At 39.0% G+C, this 22,411-nt stretch overlaps 1 protein-coding gene and 1 pseudogene across 2 annotated transcripts in view; one reads left to right on the top strand and one right to left on the bottom strand.

The window, feature by feature from the left end:
• The window catches only part of MDN1 (midasin AAA ATPase 1), a 172,411-nt gene that overhangs the window by 108,265 nt on the left and 41,735 nt on the right, over positions 1 to 22,411 (bottom strand). For both annotated transcript variants that reach the window (XM_059177084.1, XM_059177085.1), the window contains exons 13-20: positions 22,141 to 22,253; positions 20,768 to 20,916; positions 19,381 to 19,441; positions 12,133 to 12,344; positions 6,962 to 7,065; positions 5,655 to 5,799; positions 5,063 to 5,159; positions 3,579 to 3,692 (exon numbers count right to left, since the gene is read on the bottom strand). In XM_059177084.1, the coding sequence (XP_059033067.1) occupies positions 3,579 to 3,692; positions 5,063 to 5,159; positions 5,655 to 5,799; positions 6,962 to 7,065; positions 12,133 to 12,344; positions 19,381 to 19,441; positions 20,768 to 20,916; positions 22,141 to 22,253 (995 nt within the window). The remainder of the gene's footprint in view (positions 1 to 3,578; positions 3,693 to 5,062; positions 5,160 to 5,654; positions 5,800 to 6,961; positions 7,066 to 12,132; positions 12,345 to 19,380; positions 19,442 to 20,767; positions 20,917 to 22,140; positions 22,254 to 22,411) is intronic.
• Positions 621 to 3,513, top strand: LOC131833262 (large ribosomal subunit protein eL42-like; annotated as a pseudogene).

Below are 22,411 nucleotides of genomic sequence, written 5' to 3'. Positions count from 1 at the left end.
CCGAAGGCAGTGGCTTAACCAATTGAGCCACCCCAAGTGCCCCCATGTTCTTTCTTTTGTAGAAAGAATCTACATTCTAGGAATGGGTTATTACAAATGAACACTTACTACTTATACTATGGCATTTTTTAAGAATCTCTGCTTTATCTAGTCTGTTTTAAATTCTGCTTTTAAATTTTAACCACACATATTTATACTTCTGTCCAAACATTCTTGGTTAACAAAAGTGTTCTAATTTTAGGATGTGGTATTGGTAAACCATTCCAAAGCATTTTTACAAATGCCTCCTTAACTATCCTATTTAAAATAGGCTCCAACTGCGGCTCCTGAGTGGCTCAGTTAAGTGCCTGACTTCAGCTCGTGATCCCAGCGTCCTGGGATCGAGTCCTGCATCAGCCTCCCTGCTCAGTGGGGAGTCTGCTTCTCCCCTTCCTCTCCCCCTGCCTGTGCTCTCTCCCTCCTTGTTCCCTCTCTCAAATAAATAAAATCTTTTTTTAAAAAAAAGGCTTCAAGCCTGTATTTTCTAATCCCCATTTTGCTTTATGTGTTATTTTCCTATGCTTACCATAACCGAAAAATATGTTTCTCCTGCTTTCTGTGCTAATAGCGCTCTTGCAAACATGGTGAACATTCCTAAAACCCACCAGAATTTTTCTAAGAAGTATGACAAGCACTAACCCCACAAAGTGACAGTGCACAAGAAAGGCAAAGATTCTCCTTATGCACAGGGAAAGCAGCACATAGCAGAGTGGCTATGTCGATTTTCTGAAAAAAGGCTAAAACTACAAAGAAGATTGTGCTGAGGCTTGAATGTGTTGAGCCGAACTGCAGATCTAAGAGAATGCTGGCTATTAAAGGATGTAAGCATTTTGAACTGGAGATAAAAAGGGAAAGGGCCAAGTGATCCAAGAGCCAAGCTTCCTTTTTTTTTTTTTTTTTTTTAAGTTTATTTATTTATTTATTTGTCAGAGAGAGAGAGAGAGAGAGAGAGAGCACAGGCAGACAGAATGGCAGGCAGAGGCAGAGGGCTGAGCAAGGAGCCAGATGTGGGACTTGATCCCAGAATGCTGGGATCATGACCTGAGCCGAAGGCAGCAGCCCAAGCAACTGAGCCACCCCGGCATGCCCATATTTTGTTGTTTTATGAAGACAATAAAATCTTGAGGTTATAGTCACTTCAAAAAAATTATAGTGTGTATCTCCTTATTTATTAGTTATCTTCACCTCTTGAATTTTTAAAAGCTCCATGAGGAGATTATTTATATTTATCTTATTTATAGCTGTATCCCTAGCACCTCGGCAACTCAATAATTATTTGAACAAAAAAAGGGTAACAAACCACAAAATGCAAAGTAAAAGATTAATATGATCCTATTTCAGAAGCTTGTATAGTTCTTTCTATACAACACAGACAAAACTGACTAAGTGACGTGCCCAGAATGACAAAATTTGTTTTTGACAGAGCCCGTGCTAGAATTCAGGTTGTCTGATATAAGACTGTGCCCTTTCCACATGGTATAAGAAACAAAAACAGAAACGGAAACAGAGGCTCAAGAAGGATGCCTGGCAGAGGACATGAGCAGACATTTCTGCAAAGAAGACATCCAGATGACCAACAAACACATGAAAAAGTGTTCCACATCACTAGGCCTCAGGAAACTACAAATCAAAACCACCACAATGAGATACCATCTCACACCAGTCGGAATGGCTAAAATCAACAAGTCAGGAAATAACAGATATTGGCAAGGATGCGGAGAAAGGGGAAGCCTCGTACACTGTTGGTGGGAATGCAAGCTGGTGCAGCCGCTCTGGAAAACAGCATGGAGGTTCCTCAAAAAGCTGAAAATAGAGCTACTATGACCCAGCAATTGCACTGCTGGGTATTTACCCTAAAGATACAAATGTAGTGATCCAAAGGGGCATGTGCACCCGAATGTTTATAGCAGTAATGTCCAAAACAGCCAAACTATGGAAAGAACTTAGATGTCCATCAACAGATGAATGGATAAAGAAGAAGTAATATATATCTACAATGGAATACTATGCAGACATTAAAAGAAATAAAATCTTGCCATTTGCAATGATGTGGATGGAACTAGAGGGTATTATGCTGAGTGAAATAAGTCGATCAGAGAAAGACAATTATCATATGACCTCCCTGATATGAGGAATTTGAAAGGCAACATTGGAGGTTTGGGGGGTAGGAAAGGAAAAAATGAAACAAGATGGTATCGGGAGGGAGACAAACCACAGGAGACTCTTAATCTCACAAAACAAACTGAGGGTTGCTGCAGTGGGGGGAGAGGGGGAGAGGGTGGTGGGGTTATGGACACTGGGGAGGGTATGTGCTATGGTGAGTGCTGTGAAGTGTGTAAGCCTGACAATTCACAGACCTATACCCCTGGGGCTAATAATACATTATATGTTAATAAAAAAAAATTAAACTAGATAAATAAATAAAAGGCAGATACTAATAACAAAAAAAAAAAGAAGAAGAAGAAGAAGAAGGATGCCTGGGTGGCTCAGTCAGTTAAGCATCTGCCTTTCGCTCAGGTCATGATCCCAGGGTCCTGGGATCAAGTCCTGCATCAGGCTCCTTGCTCAAAGGGAGCCTGCCTCTCCCCTGCTTGTGGGGGAACACTCTCTGACAAATAAATAAAATCTTTTTAAAAAAAATAATAAAATGCTTTGCAGTTTAGAAAATGCATTCTTGGGGCGCCTGGGTGGCTCAGTGGGTTAAGCCGCTGCCTTCGGCTCAGGTCATGATCTCAGGGTCCTGGGATCGAGTCCCACATCGGGCTCTCTGCTCAGCAGGGAGCCTGCTTCCTTCTCTCTCTCTCTCTCTGCCTGCCTCTCAGTGTACTTGTAATTTCTCTCTGTCAAATAAATAAATAAAATCTTTAAAAAATAAAAAAAGAAAAAAGAAAAAAAGAAAATGCATTCTTATAAGGAAGGAAGGATGGAAGGGAGGAAGGGAGGGAGGGAGGGAAAAAAAAGAAAGAAAAGGCAAGGCTCAAGAAAGCAGCAAGCCACATGGCCAATTTGTACTTTATTCAGCTAAGCCTCAATTAATTCTAAACCCCAGTCACTCACTGTATCAACCTCTTCCTCCCTGCATCCCACATAAACAACATGCAAATTGCAAAAAGTAAGATTTCATCAAGACAGAGCAAAATAGGGTGAGTCTGGTGGTGGGTATTAAGGAGAACATTTATTGCATGGAGCACTGGGTGAGGTGTATAAACAATGAAGCTTGGCACACTAAAAAAATAAAATGAAACTGAAAAAATAAAAAATGAAAATACAAGTCATTTACATTCTGGGGATGTAAACTCCTAGCTATGAATACAGAAGTAATTAGGAGAGCATTATCTAATTGTTTACATATTCTCATCGGTGAAAAATCTTAAGCTTTCAATGTAGCTTCATTAGGAAAATCCATGGGAGTTCATACTTTAAAATAGAAACCTTAATGATAATCCTTCTCCAGCCAGAAGCAAAAAGGAATAATACATGTGCATTAGGCACACATGTTCAGGTGAAAAGTTTATGAAGAGAAATCAAAGAGAACCTACTTGATGATTCCTTGCACTGTGGTCTTATTCACACTCAGTCCTTTCAGATAATCCACAATAAGAATTTGTAAATCTTCTTTACTTTCCAATTCTTCTACATAAAGTTCTGTGAACCTGTAAGACAATGATTATTAAATAATAACTTTTTAGAAAGTTAATATAGCTATTCTGACAATTAAAAAATACAAAACACAGGGGTGCCTGGGTGGCTCAGTGGGTTGAGCCTCTGCCTGTGGTTCAGGTCATGATCTTGGGGTCCTGGGATAGAGCCCTGCATTCATTGGGCTCTCTGCTAGGTGGGGAGCCTGCTTCACCCCCTCCTCTGCCTGCCTCTCTGCTTGTGATCTCTCTCTGTCAAATAAATAAATAAAATCTTTAAAAAGAACCTCCCCCACACACAAGGTGCATCTGGGTGGCTCAGCCAGTTAAACATCTGCCTTTGGCTCAGGTCATGATCCCAGGGTCTTGAGATCAAACCCCTCATCCCCTCACCAAGTTCCCTGCTCAGTGGGGAGCTGGCTTTTCCCCTCTCCCTCTGCCTCTCTGCCCTGGCTTGTTTTCTCTTTCTCTCTTTTCCTCTCCCTCTCTCTCACAAGTGTGTGCTCAAATAAAATCTTTAAAATAAATACAAAGCACAAGAAATTATATAAACTCATTTTAATTGCTTATAAAATATGAAAGCCTTTCATCTAGATAAAAACTGACCATAATGAAATAAAAGAAGACATTTATCCTTACTTTCAGAGGTGTTATTTTAACAGCATGTGACAAAAAAAAATACGCAACAAAAAGCATCCTCATCATCAAAAACAAAATCACTGGAGCAAAGAAAATACAATGCCTCTAATTTATAAAATTTTCCTAAAAAGGTTTTATTACTCTTGTAATGTGGGGGTAGGAATCTTAAAATATTTTAGCACTATTTTAAAACTCAATATTCAACAAAAGGTCACTAACAAAAATAAGATCATTATCTTTTTCCAAATGCTACAAACATAAAATACCAACAAAATACCTTGTTGGTGTCAGTCAGTGTTTAATCAACACTGAAAATTAAAGAGCCTTTTATAAACCACTGGCCTCATCCAAGAGGACTCAGTTCTGAAAATGCACTTATACTGTTAAATGTTATACTGTTTTATCAGTATGTGAAAATTTTTCTGGTAGCTATAAGGTTACTCGAAGGAGGAAAAAAATTAATTTTCTATAATATCTGTGAGCCATTAAGTGTCATACAAACACCCCAAAGGAAGAAACTCTCCTGTTCTGGAGTCCCCTGTAGTCCTATCACCTAGAAAAAGTAGAGGAATATGACAAATAAGGAAGGATTCCTCTTACCAGAGATCAAGAAATTTCAAGCATTGTTACGATGTTTAATTAGGTTAATATTACCAATCAATCAATAAAGAGAACTTTAAAAAAAAAAAGAAAGAAAGAAATCAATCAATCAATCAATCCCCAGGAATCAGGCCTTGTCCCCTCACCTGTTTCTTATTCCTGGTGGGAGATTTCTTTTGCCCACATCTGTTGCTGGGTTCATGCATGCAAATAAACGGAAATCAGGATGCCGAACCAGTGGTTCTGTTAGGAGAAAATTATAAATTCTCAACTGCTAATAGCAAGTGATCAGTCACAGGTGCCCGGGGAAGAGTATCTAACGCTACAGAACTTCAGGCCAGGAAACCCTGCCTCAGACTCAGCAGCGCTGGTGCTGGCTGCTCAAACCATCCTTACTTTTCCTGAAACCCCACTGAAACCAATTTCCAGACCTATGTACCAACTTAATCTTACACTCCCCTTCCACTATCTTTGAAGGTATGGTTGTTCATTATTATTTATGTTTTATTACCTATTCACCAGCATGTATTTTGTCACTCAGTGTGCATGTCTATTACTTACTACCAAATAATTTAAATTCTTATTCTTTGCATTCCCCATGCCACCTAACTTAGCAGAAAATTAGTACTATGGAATGAACACTGGGAGGACTACATAATCTACCTAACCAAAAGAATCTTACTCTAAAAAGGCCAAAAGGCCTGGGACCAAGTCAACCTTAATGAGATCAAGTGGTACCTGTGTCTCCTCGATCCAGCAATACCAGGGAGCCATAGGAGCCTTCAAGTAAACCACTGAGACATTCTAATGTTTCTGGAGCAGCCAGATTAATCTCATCTAACAAGATCCACTCTCCTTTCTTTATGGCTTGAGCTAGCGTACCCTAAAAGAAGAGAAAGTAAACTATTAAAAATCCATTGCAAATAAGGATACACTCAACAAGAGCAGTTACTCACCCTAAATGCAAGTGGCCACCAGCTTGTTGTAAGAGCTAAGGCCAAGTCAACCATTTTTAAACGTCCAGAGGGGCAAGGAAGTATCTTTGAGCCTAACAGAAGGGTGCAACAAACTAAAATCATCTCAGTAGCTAGATGGTCAGGTAACTAACAACTTACAATGTAGTCCAACATTTATCAGTACCCGAATGGTTATTAAAAGGACCCAAAATAAATACAGGGTCAGGTGAGGAGGATACAAAGGGGAGATAAAAGACTAAATCAGGAGACTGCAGTTGTTGTAATACATGCTCTTTCACATTTGCTGGAGAATATCAAAATAAATCTTTCCTCCTCTTCACTGATTTAGCTCTTCAAATTCTATTTCCGAGAGCACTGAAAAATAAATCTTATAATCCACTCACTGACATATCAAAACCTAAATTGTTTTATTATTAATGTCTTTATACTTGTGCTTTCGTGATGATCCTACCAGAAGCTTCTAAAAATTTAATTGAAAACAATAAAACAGAACAAATATATTGAACTCCAGTGTAATGCCAACTCATGAAATAGGTATAAACCCTATTTTGAGAGCACTTGACATCCTAATTGGTTATTTAAAAAATAATCCTATTAACGTTAAGCACTGATAACCAATTTCCCACAACGATCTACCCAATCAAAACAAGATCAAACAAGAGTCCTACCTCCTTTTATGGTGTAAAGTATGCCACAAAAACAATGTTTTTAAAATAAGAATTAAAAAGCTTAAGTCATGAAAATTTAATTGAGCCCGTTCTTTCCAGACCTCAAGTGAATAGATCCAAATCTATACCCCGCCCTCAAAACCCTCGTCATGCAACAGACTTCACTAGTTGTCCTCATCTGCAACTTTAAAAATAATGGTGCTCATCAAGGCCTTATAATTTCTGTAAAGGACATTTTTCAGAAATCATTCCCCTGAAGCACTATTTCATTAGTGTTTAAGTCTTTAAAACCAAGCACTAAAAATATCAACATGAAGAGAATACAAAATAGTAGCCAGCCTAAACTTGTATTTTGTATCAAATCAACATTGTCTTAACCTAAATAAATGAACTAAAATACCTCCACGAATGCAAACAATAGAGCATTTTCAGTCATTTTCATCTGTTGTTGAGCATGGTTGAGTCTAAGACCAAATGCTTCCCACTTCTCTTTTAGGAGTAACCCTAGAAAAGAATAAAGATGAGAACTTAACATATATTTTAGGTTGTAATACATAGAACTTAAACACAAACAAAAAAAATAACAAAACTCACATAAAAATCAAAGATCTTAGATATAGAAAAAAATAAATCCAAGTACTTATATAATGTTATACGCCAGCCACTACAGTAATCAGTTCATCTCTGTGCATGTGTACATTAGTTAATTCTTTCACCCCTCATCACAGCCCTTTGATGTAAGTACCCTTAGCCCCATTCCATGGGTGAGGAAGGACAGAGAAGATAACTAAGCTACCAAAAGCCCTTTGGCTGTAGAATACAGCTTTTTGGAAATAACTTATTTTCTAAGGAAATATGACTTATTGACCAATAAGTTGTACTTGTTCATCAACATTACCAACTATGCTTCTATGGAAATCATGCCCAGAATCACAAAAGGAGAAACTCTTATGAATCGGTGGTCTTTGCCCTACGTCCTAAAAAGCTCCAATCTGTAGGGCTTCATTCTTCCCCACACTCCTCTGCTAACTCTGTAAGGGAATCTGAGTTTGTCTGCCCGATGCACAGCGAAGTCAATCACAGAGATACCTAGTGTGCAGCAAGAATTTACTCAAGAGGCAGCAGAATGAGGAGACTCAGGACAAGCAAGCCTCAAATCCGCCCTTTCCAAAGAAAGAGAGTCAGGGATACTTACAGGCAAGTGAAAACAAGTCTGGGTAAATGCTGCATCTGCAATTTTTGTCTGCAGCTGCACCTATTACTCGTCCCCTTAGCTCCCTGGTTACCAGTTTCAATCCCCACTGTCTTTTTTTTTTTTTTTCCCCCTAGGATTTGGTTTATTTATTTATTTGAGAAAGAGTAAGAGAATATAAGCAAGGGGAGTAGCCAAGGGAGAAGCAGACTCCTCACTGAACAGGGAGCCCAACACAGGGTTCAGTCCCAGGACCCTATCCCAGAACTGTAGGATCACAACCTGAAGCAAAGGTAGGTGCTTACCTGACTAAGCCACCCAGGAGCCTGCCCCCAACTGTCTTTTGATCATGATTCATTCTTGAGGGAACTGGGATGACAAGAGCTCTAGCTACTTCGTGCTGAAACAGGATGCAGTTTGGGGGTTTGAAGAATCAAACAACTTCCTGCCTTCTTGGAAATATTCCCTTGTACTTGGCTTAACATGTATATTCTGCTTGACCAAAATAGCAGTTTCTTCTTTGGTTGTTTTGGAGCAACACTGGAAAGCTGACATACCCCGCAACTAGACAAGCTACTAGAAGTGCTGAAGTCCTTTATCTCCATGCAGAAAATAAATTTCATCAAGAAGAAGGAGCTTAGGTGCCTGGGAGCCACTGGGTGGCTCAGTGGGTTAAAGCCTCTGCCTCTGGCTCAGGTCATGATCCCAGGGCCCTGTATCCCCCCCCCACCCCCATCACTCTCTACTCAGCAGGAAGCCTGCTTCCCGCCCCCACCCCCCCCCCCTCTGCCTGCCTCTCTGCCTACTTGTGATCTCTGTCTGTCAAATAAATAAATAAATAAATCTTTTAAAAAAGAAGGAGTTTTAGGGCGCCTGGGTGGCTCAGTGGGTTAAGCCGCTGCCTTCAGCTCAGGTCATGATCTCAGGGTCCTGGGATCGAGTCCCACATCGGGCTCTCTGCTCAGCAGGGAGTCTGCTTCCTCCTCTCTCTCTCTCTCTGCCTGCCTCTCTGTCTACTTGTAATCTCTGTCTGTCAAATAAATAAATAAAATCTTTAAAAAAAAAAAAAAAAAAAAGAAGGAGTTTTACAATTTGGGAAAGAGTTGTATACCTAACGCTGTTTTTCATGAGTTTCACAAATTTTTACCTAGTTCAGTTTTATGATCTTAAAGGTATCAAAAACTGTATTTGTCAAAAGTCCTTCCCATGAACTGCCTGAAGCTGTAACATATTTGCAAGACCGTTAGAGTAAAACAAAACGACAACTATAAATGACAAAAGGCTCAAAATTGGCCATGGTTAAATACCGGATCAGAGTTCATTATAATGCAGCTGACAGGGAAATTTGGTGATTACTGGGGCACACAACATTTTATTTATTAGAATTACAAGTGATGACACTTTACCAAGACAGACTAAAAACCTAAGAAGGTTTTTCATCATTTATTTGACAATGCTTCCCATGTAATGACATGCCAAACAAAGAAGCCTAATTAGTAAAAAAGACTTCATTCAGAAGTTGAATTTTGGAAAGTTTTGTCAGAAATATCAGGAAGTTTTGAAGCATATGCCAAAATAGGATTAGAGGTCATTACAAAACTTAATTACCTAGTTAGTCAATGCAACACTAAGAGATTGTAAAGGCAAATACAGACGGTTACAAAGTTGTTAGCTTGGGACTTTTAACATTGAAAAGATTCAACTTTCTGAAGCAATAAAGGACTTAACAGAGACAAAACATAGAAATTTTGTTTTTCCAAACAGATTACATTAAAGATAAAGAAAAACCCAGACCAATAATCTAAGGAAACTGCCATTTAACATGAAAACCTAATTCCAATTTTATTCCAGTGCACTTCTGATATTAAAACTTACTCATTCCAACAAGATAAATTCTTTAAAAATTTATAAAGTCCCTTCCTTTTTCCTCCTTGTCATCTCCCATGTTAACATACACTTATCAGGACGCAGACAACCAGGGCACAGCATGGGTCTGATTTCTTGTGGTGGGTGCAGTGATGTGCTGACGAGAATCTCCATCAGAAAAGGACTCTCAGCTATAGGGGCATTGTCAACAGTCCTAAACCCTGAGACACCATCAGGGACTGCCCTGACTGAAGACAGCTGCCTTGCCAAGGGCATGCCCTCTTCCTAGGTGGTCATATCCAATGACTATTATAAAAGTCCAGCCCCAATTTTGCCCCAATTTAGGATGGTTCTGAAGGATAATCCAAATTTGGAACTCCTCAGAGAGTCAGCTAAGGCTTCTTTTGATACTGTATCTATCACTGCTCAATTTCTGCCTAATCTTATTCTCTTACTCTCATCTCTTTCCCGGGTGTTGATCACTCCCTAATTAACTTCATATACTAATATCCATGATCTTAGTGCCTACCATGCACACAGTTCCTTTCCAAAGACTCCCCTCTCATAAACCTTCTACAACTTTCCTTTTTACATTCACATTTTTGTCTTCAATTTCCCTCTTAAATAACCAGTCTCACTTTCCTTGCATAGAGCTACCTCCCTTATCATTTCCAGTAATTCTATGTATTAGAACTTTTAACTCTTAAAAACTTTACATTTCTAGTAAAAAACTAAGTAGTAACTAATTATGAACTATTTGTTGTACCGGCATTCCTTAGATTGGTGAATTTATGACATTTAAGAATTTTTAGAAATATATGCCTGATCTCAGCATGGCACAAAACACATTTACTAGCAAACCCAAATATCTTTAGTTTCTCTGTAACAGGGGACCAAAATCAGATAAACCTATGTTTAGTAATTAATGTGTTATCTTAATTTAGAAACGATCTAGATGTCTAGTGAATTTACTTAACTCATCATTTAACTTAGAAAAACTTTAAAGTTTTAGGTTACCAAAAATCTCAAAAGCTACTGAAAAGTTTACCTGTAAACCTTTTCATCTTATTTACATCTATTTGTTCTGAACAGTATTATTCAGATTACCCATAAAGACTTCAAAAAACAAAGTCATTTGCCCAAGCTACATTTTTTTAAAAATTTATATCAACTTAAATGACTTAAATCCAGGCAGAATAAAAGTAATGCTGATAGTTCTACTGACATGTCTATTTTTATTATACCAACAACTTTAAATCAATTTTAATACCAAATCTTTTTCAGATCATGTGAACTTGAAAAACTTGGATTAGTTTCTGAGTTTTAGAATGCCCAATTCTCATAAGCACTTGCCTTCAGGCCAACTTAAATAGTGCTCCTTTACAAACTAATTTTATTACTACTATCCAGAAGTGGAGAAAATATCTCATATTTACAATATAGATGAACATATATACAAATACACAAATAAGATGCAAACAAAATCTTACAGAACAAATCCAATTGAAAGACGGTATTATAATTTATGGATTCATTAACTGGTCATTGTTATCCAGAGTCTAATGAATATTATGGTCAAGCAGTATTACAAAAAAAATCTTTTTTTCTCTCCTAAGTTTGAAACTAAACACTGCTGCATTCAGGAATCAAATTGTCATTTCCCATTTCCAATTAGAATGTGGCTGATTTTATCCAAAGATGTGAACAAAAACTGTAGCAGCAAACCAAATGATGCCCAGAATACTTCTGTGAGCACTGGATGCTCCCTAAAAGTTGGGGCTTCACCAACTGAAACGAATGGCTTCTTTAGTCAAGGGGACTAAGAGAGTCAAGCCAAATGGGAGGAAGAAATAAGCTCACCAAGACACATCTGCCCAGACCAAAAACTATTTCTTTGCCTCAAAAGTTAAATGAAGTTCTGAGTGCTGGCAACACCCAGTCAGGGTGGGGCTCAGGGACAATTCCTAGGACGAAGAGCCTAAGTAAATGCTTAAACTTGTCACCAAATTCTCGTCAGCTGGCAGCTCATGAACCACTGGCAAAAAGCTCCTGGCTGGTTCACCGATTTCATAACTAAACCCAAGTTCATGTGCCTGACACAGAGCAAAGCCAACTGAGTATGTAGCAAGGAAATGTGTTTACTCAAGAGGCAGCCAAGGGGCACCTGGCTGGCTACCCATGGAGTATGCAACTCGTGATCTCGGGCTTACAGGTCTAAGCCCCACTTTGGGTGGAGATTACTTAAAAATGAAATCTAACAAAAACAAAACAAAAAGGCACCCAAACAAAAACAAGGAGATGGGACAAGCCTCAAAGCTGCCTTACAGGGGAGCAGAGCCAGAGATGTTTAAAGGAAAACACTGCAGACTTGTTTATTAGTCCGCAGGTGTGCTTATTAATCCGACTGACCCTTTGGTCACTGGTTTCAATTCCGATAATTAAGCCCCAGCCTCATGGCCTCCCACCACCAGTACAGGTCCTATTTTTTTTTTAAGTACAGGTCCTATTCTTACCAGTTTCACTTTCTTTTCCATCCTTGTTGACAGCCGACTTGTGCACATGCTGCATTAGTCTGAGGAGATCATGCCACCGTTTCTGCCTGTAGCAGGTCTGAATATGCCCCAAGAATGTAAAGTTTTGCTTCTTGGAAAACGTCTGGGCAAAGAGTTCTTCAAATGACTCCCGTAAGGGCAGCCAAATAAGCTTATGGTCCACTGGTTTGTAACTGAAACAAAAGGTAAATGTAATTTCCAAACTTGTGAAGCTAACAGAAATTAGAAATGCTGTCACAGGGCGCCAGGGTGGCTCAGTTGGTTAAGCAACTGCCTTCGGCTCAGGTCATGATCCCGGACTTCCAGGATCGTCATGATCCCGGACTTCCAGGATAGAGTCCTACATCGGGCTCCCAGCTCTTTGGGGAGTCTGCTTCTCCCTCTGACCTTCTCCTCTCTCATGCTCTCTCTCACTCATTCTCCCTCAAATAAATAAATAAATAATCTTTAAAAAAAAAGAAAGAAAGAAATGCTATCACATAATATAGGAATAGGTCTAAGATTTCATTTAATCAAAATCAAGAATAATACCAACATCTATGTTAAAATTTTATTTATTTTTTTAAATATTTACTTATTTGAGAGAAAGAGAGAGAGAAGGATAAGGGGGAGACGGAGAAAAATCCTCAAGCAGATTCCAGGCCGAGTGTGGAGCCCAACCTGGCACTCAATCCCAGGACCCTGAGATCATGACCTGAGCCATAAAGAGTCGGCCGCTAAACCAACTGAGACACCCAGGCCCCCTGGTGTTAAAGTTCTAAATTATAATCTATTTTCTCCATACTCAGTGTAAAAACTAGTATTAGGTAAACAGTATTAGGAAAAAAATTAGAAATTCCTAGTTGGACAGTGAGAAGCATGTCACTTATTTTACTAACATGTTTAAATAATCATCATATATAACATATAATGATACAACATATTTTATTAAGATTGATCAAAAAGTTTTCAGGATATTTTAGAAGAAAATACAACATCTGAAATTGATTAACTTAAAGTGAGCACAACTCATGGCTTCTCAACTGACAGGGAGAGGATACTGCTTTTTTTTTTTTATAATTTTATTTATTTATTTGATAGAGATCACAAGTAGGCAGAGAGACAGGCACAGAGAGAGAGGAGGAAGCAGGCTCCCTGCTGAGCAGAAAGCCCGATACAGGGGCTCGATCCCAGGACCCTGGGATCATGACCTGAGCCAAAGGCAGAGGCTTTAACCCACTGAGCCACCCAGGCACACTGAGGATACTGCTCTTAAAGAGACTGAAATGGGGCCAGGGAAAGGAGGAAGCAATAGTATCTCAGACATTGCAATTGTTTATGGCCCTCCAAAGCTCAACATTTTATTTCTTAGTATTTAGATGCTCTTATTCTTTAGCATTTCTCTGCTTAGGGAGCTAGGAAATTAATCCATATAAATTTTATTTATTTTAAGCATTTGGCTCCACACCCAGTGTGCAGCCCAACACAGGGCTTGAACTCACTACCCTAAGATCAAGACCTGAGCTGAAATAAAGAGCTGGACACTTAACCAACTGAGCCACCCAGGTGTCCCTCATATAAAGTTTCATTTAATATTCAAGGGCAGGGGTGATAATGAAGAGTTGAGAAACACCTGCTGTAGCAAAAAGTTGCTCAGACAGCACAAACTGTTCCTGAAAAACCTCAAATATACAATTTTCTGAAACCTAAGATACTATATACTATAATCACAGGACCATGAAACAATACCAAATATGTTTCAGAATAGTGAAGCACAACTAGAGAACTGGACACTATTTACTCATTGGACTGTGAGGGAGGAACCATGAAATGAGTAACACCGAGGCCCTGATACAGGGCATCTATGAAAGAGTCTGATTCCAGAGAGAAAGAGCATGAGAACTTCAAACTCATTTACACTTACCAGTAAGCACTAACACATTAGTAAAGCCATTTATTTACTCTATTTAGTCAACAAAAATTTACTAAGTACCTGTTAGTTGTTAGGCACTGAGTAAACAAGACCCCACTGTAGCTTACAATCCAAAGAAAGAGACAATAGAAAAAATATATCTACTATAAAACATCAAGTAGTAGTAAGTGCTATGAATATAAATATAAAGGATTGGGTGAAGAAGGCACTGGTAATTTAGACATGGTAGTCAGAGACTTGGTTAAAGATGGGAATTTGAAAGTGACCCAAATCAAGCAAGCAAAGGAGCTAAGCCAAACATCTGTGGGAGGCAAGGGATGTCAGAGAGAGCACAGCAAGCATCTAGGTACAAGTGTGTGACTCGAGCTCAGTGGCAGAGCCAGACAAAGGAAATTATGTCAGAGAAGTGCCAGTTCCAGATTACGGAGGACCTCAGAAGTCAAAAAAAGCCTTTGGAGTATACTCTAAATGGCCCGAAAATTGGTGAAAGGATTTGAGACATATGTGTTCTCATGATACCTTTGAACGACCATTAACTATTGAATGGAAGAGAAACCTTTGGGAAGTTAGGAGAAGAAACAAAGATGAGAGACCTATAGACTGGACCAAGGAAACAATGATGAACAAAAGTAGTGAGGAACTGAACAAAACACAAATTTTATTTAAATAAAATTGCTAGTCTTAAAGATGACAGTACAAATGGAACCCAAAGCTAACTGAGACAGCAGAGTAATGATCAAATACACAGACACTTGGGTGCCTTGGGTGGCTCAGTGGGTTAAAGCCTCTGCCTTCGGCTCCGGTCATGATCCCAGGGTCCTGGGATCTAGTCCCACATCGGGCTCTCTGTTCCGTGGGGAGCCTGCTTCCCCCTCTCTCTCTGCCTACCTCTCTGCCTACTTGTGATCTCTGTCAAATAAATAAATAAAATATTAAAAAAAGAAAAACCACAGACACTCTGTATAGATGGCCTTGGTTTAAACAAGAACCAGCCATTACCTTAATAAGGTTTAATCCCTCATGTATGAACTGGGGTAATAGTCTGTGCCTCATGGTTGCTAAAAATGCAAACTGAGTTAACACAAATAAAGGACTACAGGGCGCTTGGGTGGCACAGTCGGTTAAGTGACCCACTCTTGGTTTAAGATCAGGTCACAATCTCAAGGTCCTGGGATCTAGCCCTGCATTGAGCTCCATGCTTAGTGGGGAGTCAGCTTGAAGATTCTCTCTCTCCCCTCCTGCTCCGCCCACCACACTCTCTTGCTCTCTCTCTAAAATAAATAAATAAATAAATAAATAAATCTTTGAAAAATAAGAAATAAAGGACTCCAAATAGTGCCTGGAACCTGAATACATACAAGAATTAGCTGTTATAATTATTAACATTATTAAGTGGCTCAAGTCTATTGAATTCATGAAAATAGCAGCTTAATACTGCAAAAGAGACTAAAAGAAGCATCTGTTCATTTAAAGCACAGCATAGTGGCTAAGACAGTTAAATCAATAAAAGTCAATTTTTCAAGTGATGAAAAAAATGAATTAACATAGACACATTTCAGAAAGAAAGAAAAAAATGAGCTGCAACACAAATACTCAGCGGGAACCAAACCTGACACCTAAGAGAACATAACACTCTCAGAAGAATTTATTTGAAATTGGGTAAAAGAAAATGACTAATACTGTAACATGTGAAAGAATATAAAATAGTACATGCTGAGTAACCGAAATGATAAACACTCTTCTTCATTTTAGAATCAGTTTTCCAAATTTATGAGCATGCACTTCTGCCCTGTTCTCTTCAGTACAGAGGTTTCCATGGGTTGCAAAAAAAGAGCATGCAAGTTGGTGGCTTCTCCATTTCTATAAGACCTTTAATTCTCCTCCCATTTTTTTCTTTCCTTCATTGCCAACTTCTCCAAGGGTCATGTTTCTCCCTAGGAGGTTGCCCTTCCCAATCCCCTTCTCTATCAAGAATGCTGTGAACCCGTGCTCTGGGTTTTGCCATTTCGACCTAGAGTTTCTCTTTCTGGAATGATTTTATCTGCTTCATCTAAGTCCCCTGTGTCCTCTACTCTTTTTCAGAGTCTCATCCTAAGTTCTCTTCACCCCCAACTCTGTTGGAACTTGTTTAGTTCTCTACTCACAGGTAATCTGAAGGTCTATGTTCTGCCTACCAGAATAACAGGGGCGCGTGGCTGGCTCACTTGATCTCAGTGTTATAGGTTCGAGCCCCATGCTAGGTATAGAGATTACTTAAAAATAAAATCTAAAAAAAAAATTTTTTTTTACATGAGTTAAAAATTAAATGGAGGGGATCCCAGCTGGCTCAGTCAGTAGAGCATGCAGTTCTTGATCTCAGGGTCATTAGTTCAAGCCCCACACTGGGTGTGGAGCCCACTTTAAAAAAACAAAAAACTCTGGCAGCAGCTCTTCTTGCCCACGGGTCCTGTCCCCATGCTTTAATAAACCACCATTTTGCACCAAAACAAAACAAAACAAAAAACCCTTAAATGAAGGAAAAAAATGTACCATGCTAGTGCTAATTTAAAAAAAAAAAAAAGGGAGTACATATATTAACAAAGATCAGAAGGCAATCTGTATAACACAGTTGAAGACTGATGATCTTTGAAGCTTTACTTTTATAAAATGTCTTTATTCTCAATTATACTCTTTTTAAAATCAATCTAAAGGATCCAGATTTGCAAAACAAACTAATTAGTCTATAAATCCCTTTTATATTTTCATATTATTTGACGTGTAAAATATGGGGTTTTTTAAAAAGATCTTATTTATTTATTTGACAGAGAGAGAGAGATCACAAGTAGGCAGAGAGGCAGGCAGAGAGAGAGGGGGAAGCAGGCTCCCCGCTGAGCAGAGAGCCCCATGTGGGACTAGATTCCAGGACCCTGAGATCATGACCTGAGCCGAAGGCAGAGGCTTAACCCACTGAGCCACCCAGGCGCCCCTGTAAAATATGTTTAACATAGTTATAAAACCTAATGAAACAAATGAAACCACACATCTGCAAAATAGAAATATTACACTTTCTCTATCCTATCTCCCTGCAACTCTTGAATTTTGTTTTCCAGTCCTTTGTCTTTCTTTTTTTTTTTTTTTAAGATTTTATTTATTTATTTGAGAGAGAGACAGTGAGAGAGAACATGAGCGATGAGAAGGTCAGAGGGAGAAGCAGACTCCCCATGATGCTGGGATCCCGATGTGGGACTCCATCCCGAGACTCCAGGATCATGACCTGAGCCGAAGGCAGTCGTCCAACCAACTGAGCCACCCAGGCACCCCCAGTCCTTTGTCTTTCTAAAGTTATTTTTTAGTCTTTCCATCTTACTCACAAAAACTCATAAGCAAAGGAGTCATCCACGCATCTACAATATGTTATCCATTAAAAGATTTGATTTATGCCACTTTCCAGTAATACAAAAATATAGAAAGCAAAGCACATTTCCAATCAGACAAACACTGAAGCATATATAAGTTTTCTATTTGATAACTGAAGCTAACCTACTAATAAGGAAAAAATGAATATATACTCTTTTTAGGAAGTTGGCACTAAAATAAAACTCCAGGTACCATATTCTGATTCCAATCGTTTTACTATCAATTGCATCAGGACACAAACGGGCATCTCTGTACTCACTATGTTTAAAACTACTTACAATGGCTGACATAACACTACAAATTCTTAGCAGAGACAAACCCAATACATGTTCAATCAGTACAAGACCAGCCATTTGTGGGGCTCCTGGGTGGCTCAGTCATTAAGAGTCTGCCTTTGGCTCTGGTCATGATCCCAGGGTCCTGGGATTGAGTCCTCCGTCAGGTACCCTGCTCGGCAGGAAGCCTGCTTCTCCCACTCCCCCTGCTTATGTTCCCTCTCTCACTGTGTCTCTGTCAAATAAATAAATAAATACTTAAAAAAAAAAAGAAAGAAAGAAAACGCCAGCCATTTGTTTTAGGAATGCATTAACAGGAGAATATTCCTGAAGACATACAGAGATACAGAATAGAGAGAAATACACGGTATTATAGATATATATAGTTAAGTAACTAATTCTATATATTAGTAAGAACATATTGCCAAGTACCTCAATGAAGGAAAGGGGAGATTAAGTGTCAATTAACTGACAGTAGTAAAATAAAACTAGAGTAGAAAGATTACCAGGGAAAAAAATAACAAAGTGAAAGTAGAATTAGAGTAAGAAAGATAAGCCTCAGGTAATGGATCTTAAGATAGAACATATATTTAAAAGCATTCAGTACATCATTACTAGTATGTGTAGAACAGAAAAAGGAAAAAGAAAAAGTACCAAAAGAAACAGGATTCAAAGTAGCAATCTACCCATAGCAAGGAGGAATATAAGACAAAGAAAGTGAAAATAAAAACTGCTGTTAAGGTGGCCCAAAAAAAACAGATAAATGAAAGGCTTTCTGGTAGATGCCATTAAGAGCAAAAAAGACAATAATTTCTACTTTATGCCTTTAAGGATTTTTTTAAGCAATTGTTCTGAGTTAATGGGACAGATCCCCAATATCGCTCAACATAAGGTATGCCAATAGCATCCATCAATTTTATAGCCTTCAGCACAAACCGAACATACTCAATATGAACCAAACATATTAAAAAACACCAATACAGAAGGGCATTTTAATGACCACAATGGAGTCCCATGAGCAGCATTTAACCAAGCAGAGAGCTACTTTATGTTTCAAAGATAATAGAACTGCAGGAGAGCGTCTAGCTCCAAGGCACTGTGACTCCAGAATGTACGCTTCAGACAAATGACTGTACACACAAATAGTAACTGATCATATACTTGGGTTTTTTTCCCTCTCCATTCCAGCATGATCTTTGAGAGCAAGAACCTCAAGTGTTCTTTACAATAAAGAGAAATAGGGATGCCTGGCTGGCTCAGTCAGTTAAGAGTCTGCCTTCAGCTCAGGTCATGATTCCAGGGTCCTGGGATGGAGTCCTCCATCAGGCTCCCTGCTCGGCAGGAAGCCTGCTTCTCCTTCTCCTACTCTACATGCTTGTGTTTGCTCTCTCACTACGCCTCTGTCAAATAAATAAATAAAATCTTAAAAAAAAAAAAAAAAGTGAAGAGAAACATCTATACATCCAAGAGCTCCTCAATAAAGTCCTATAAATAACCTGCTGGAGTAGGGGTACAAGTCTTTGAACCTTTTTCTAATGCTAATTTTGAGTTTTGAAAGGAAAAACTATTTGTTCCCTCAAGCAGTGAACACAAAATAACAAGAAAACAATTTTAAACCATACTTACCCCCCAAGCAAGTCTGCAGTGTCACTCTGTTGATTCATATTGACAACCCTCAAACGGTGGCCTTTTAAAAAGAAAGGGCAAAAGGGTCACTCTCAAAATTTCAAGACTATTTATATCCAGTGATCCTAAAGGATACGTAAGCATAGGCATATGGCAAATCTTTAAAGGTATACTTCCTCCGATTCTCTTATTTTACTTTCAGGAATTTCAACCATCCGAAATTTTCACCTAACCCAGAAAGATGTGTACAAGATTGTGTATCAGTATCAGATAACTGAAAACAACAAAAAAATTCCTTCAGTAAGTCAATGTCTATAAATTAGAATTAAATAAACATCCAGTATGGAATATTATTATTTAGTCATTAAATAGAAATGAGACCTTTATTTTTTTTTTTTAAGATTATTTATTTAGGGACGCCTGGGTGGCTCAGTTGGTTGAGCAGCTGCCTTCAGCTCAGGTCATGATCCCAGCGTCCTGGGATCGAGTCCCACATCGGGCTCCTTGCTCCGCAGGGAGCCTGCTTCTCCCTCTGACTCTTCCTTCCACTCTGTCTACCTGTGCTCGCTCTCGCTCACTCTCTCTCTGACAAATAAATAAATAAAATCTTTAAAAAAAAAAAAAAAAAAAAAAGATTATTTATTTATTTATTTGACAGAGAGAGATCACAAGTAGGCAGAGAGGCAGGCAGAGAGAGGAGAGGAGGAAGCAGGCTCCCTGCTGAGCAGAGAGCCCGATGCGGGACTCGATCCCAGGACCCTGAGATCATGACCTGAGCAGAAGGCAGCGGCTTAACCCACTGAGCCACCCAGGCACCCCGAGACCTTTATTTTTTTTAATTAATTTATTTTTTTATTTGTTTGACAGGCAGAGATCACAAGTAGGTGAAGAGGCAGGCAGAGAGAGAGGAGAGGAAGCAGGCTCCCTGCTGAGCAGAGAGCCTAATGTGGGGCTAGATCCCAGGACCCTGGGATCATGACCCGAGCCGAAGGCAGAGGCTTTAACCCACTGAGCCACCCAGGCGCCCCTAGGCAGTTCTATTTTAAAGATGTCTAATTTCCTTATTAACTGCAATACATATACATAGAATCCCATTTTTTCAACATAAAACCAAACTTAAATATTTATATATTTGCAGACCATAGATTAGAACCCAAAAAAAAAAAAAAAAATTAATGCCAAGCTATTAACAGTGGTTATTTCCAGGGGAAAAAAATTACATTATTTCCAAGGAAAAAATTTCCAGTGGTGATTTCCAGGCAAAGCGGAGTAGTGGCACTTTTTAAACTCTAGTATTTTGTGGACTTTTTATTTAAGGGTGGAGGGGGAAGGCAATCAGTGTGAAATGGTTATTATCTGGGGGCAGAGTGCTTCCCCTCTAACTTACCTGTAATGTGAGCCAAGTACTGGACAGTAGAGGTTTTGCCAGTCCCGGTCTCTCCCACCAGCAACACAGGTTCCCCTTTGCTAACACACACTGCGAGCTGTTCAATAAGAACAGAGGATGGCCTCGTGGGAGCAAAAGTGAGCCTCTCCCTGGGAAGGGGAAAACAAGTAAGTGGTCAGAGAAACAGGCTGCAAATTGTCCTTAAGTGTTGTTTTGAGGAACCAGATTTTCCAGACTCCACAAAAATCAGAAGGTAACTCACAGTAGCTGTCTTCAAGATATAAAACAGATATCCTCATAGCCTATGAATTGCAGAATTCATTCATTCTACAAACACTGAGTATTTATATACCTGGTACTTTACTAGACTCTAGAGATTCCAAAGACCAATAAGATAAGACATTATCTGTACTAGCTATGTCGTCTTAGGCAAATTACTTAGCCTCTCCTATCTCCTAGCCTGGGTTTCCTCACCTATAAAATTTGGATCAGAGCTACTATTATTGTGGGTTGAACAGACTCCCCCAAAAATTCATGTTAACTCAGAACCTATGAATGTGACCTTATATGAAAAGAAGGTCTTTGCAGATATAAATAAGTTAAAATCCTATCATACTGGGTTTAAGAGTGAGCCTTAAATCCAATGACTGGTGTTCTTACAAAGACAGAGAGAGACTCAGAAACACAAACACACACAAGAAAGATGATATGATGACAGAGACAGAGATGGGAGAAATGTAACTACAGAGACAAGGAACACCAAAGATTGCTGGTAGTCTTCAGAAGACAGGAGGAGGCAAAAGCCTTCAGTGGAAATGTGGCCCTGCCAACATCATGATTTCAGATTTCTAGTCTGCAGAACTGCGAGGAAATAAATATCTATTGTTTTAGGCTACCAAGTTTATGGTAAGTTGTTATGGCAGTCGTAAGACAATAATAAGTTAATTCATAAAATTATTATAACCACCACATGAGAAAACATATGCAAAGCGCTTAGCACAATACTAGGCATATAGTAAGTATTTAATAAATGGTAACTAGAGCTCAGAATCTTGTAAAATTCTAGGAATTAACAGACTAACAACAGGACCTCACCTGACTTCCAAGTGAGGTTTACTTTGCTAAATACACAAAGTGAATAAAATAAAAAATACATCTTTGCTACTTCCAAGGCCTTAATCACCCTCATCACCTCCTTCACCTATTAACATCTAATTTTACAGAATATACTTTAGAAAACTACTGCTTCTTACCATCCAGCACAGTGGAGGGATCACCATTCACACACATTCTGGTCAGACACAAGGGGCTGGACTAGTCCTTCTATCATGTTCCTAACCCCACAGTCTCAGACTAATTGAGAGTCTATTTACCTCTGTATGTGGACAGCCTCACTTTGTTTCCGTAGAAGCCGCACTCGACCCACTTGCACATCTAGCTCATTGATCACAATTTCCGGTTTATAAAGCTGACAGAAGAATTCGGCCTATGGGAGGAGACAGAGTAAAATTCTGTAGTCTTAAAAAAATTTTTTTGTATACTCTTCAAACATTTCCTCATCCATGTGGCTTACTATGGTTTACTGTGCCCCTCTAACTAGCCCTTTACCAAGTACTTTCTACCTTCAAGATAGGCGAGCTAGCT

The sequence above is a fragment of the Mustela lutreola genome, chromosome 6, assembly GCF_030435805.1.
Source record: "Mustela lutreola isolate mMusLut2 chromosome 6, mMusLut2.pri, whole genome shotgun sequence".
NCBI classification, from domain to species: Eukaryota; Metazoa; Chordata; class Mammalia; order Carnivora; family Mustelidae; genus Mustela; species Mustela lutreola.
Note: the sequence above shows the minus strand (reverse complement) of the source record. Positions and strands in the feature narration are given on the sequence as shown.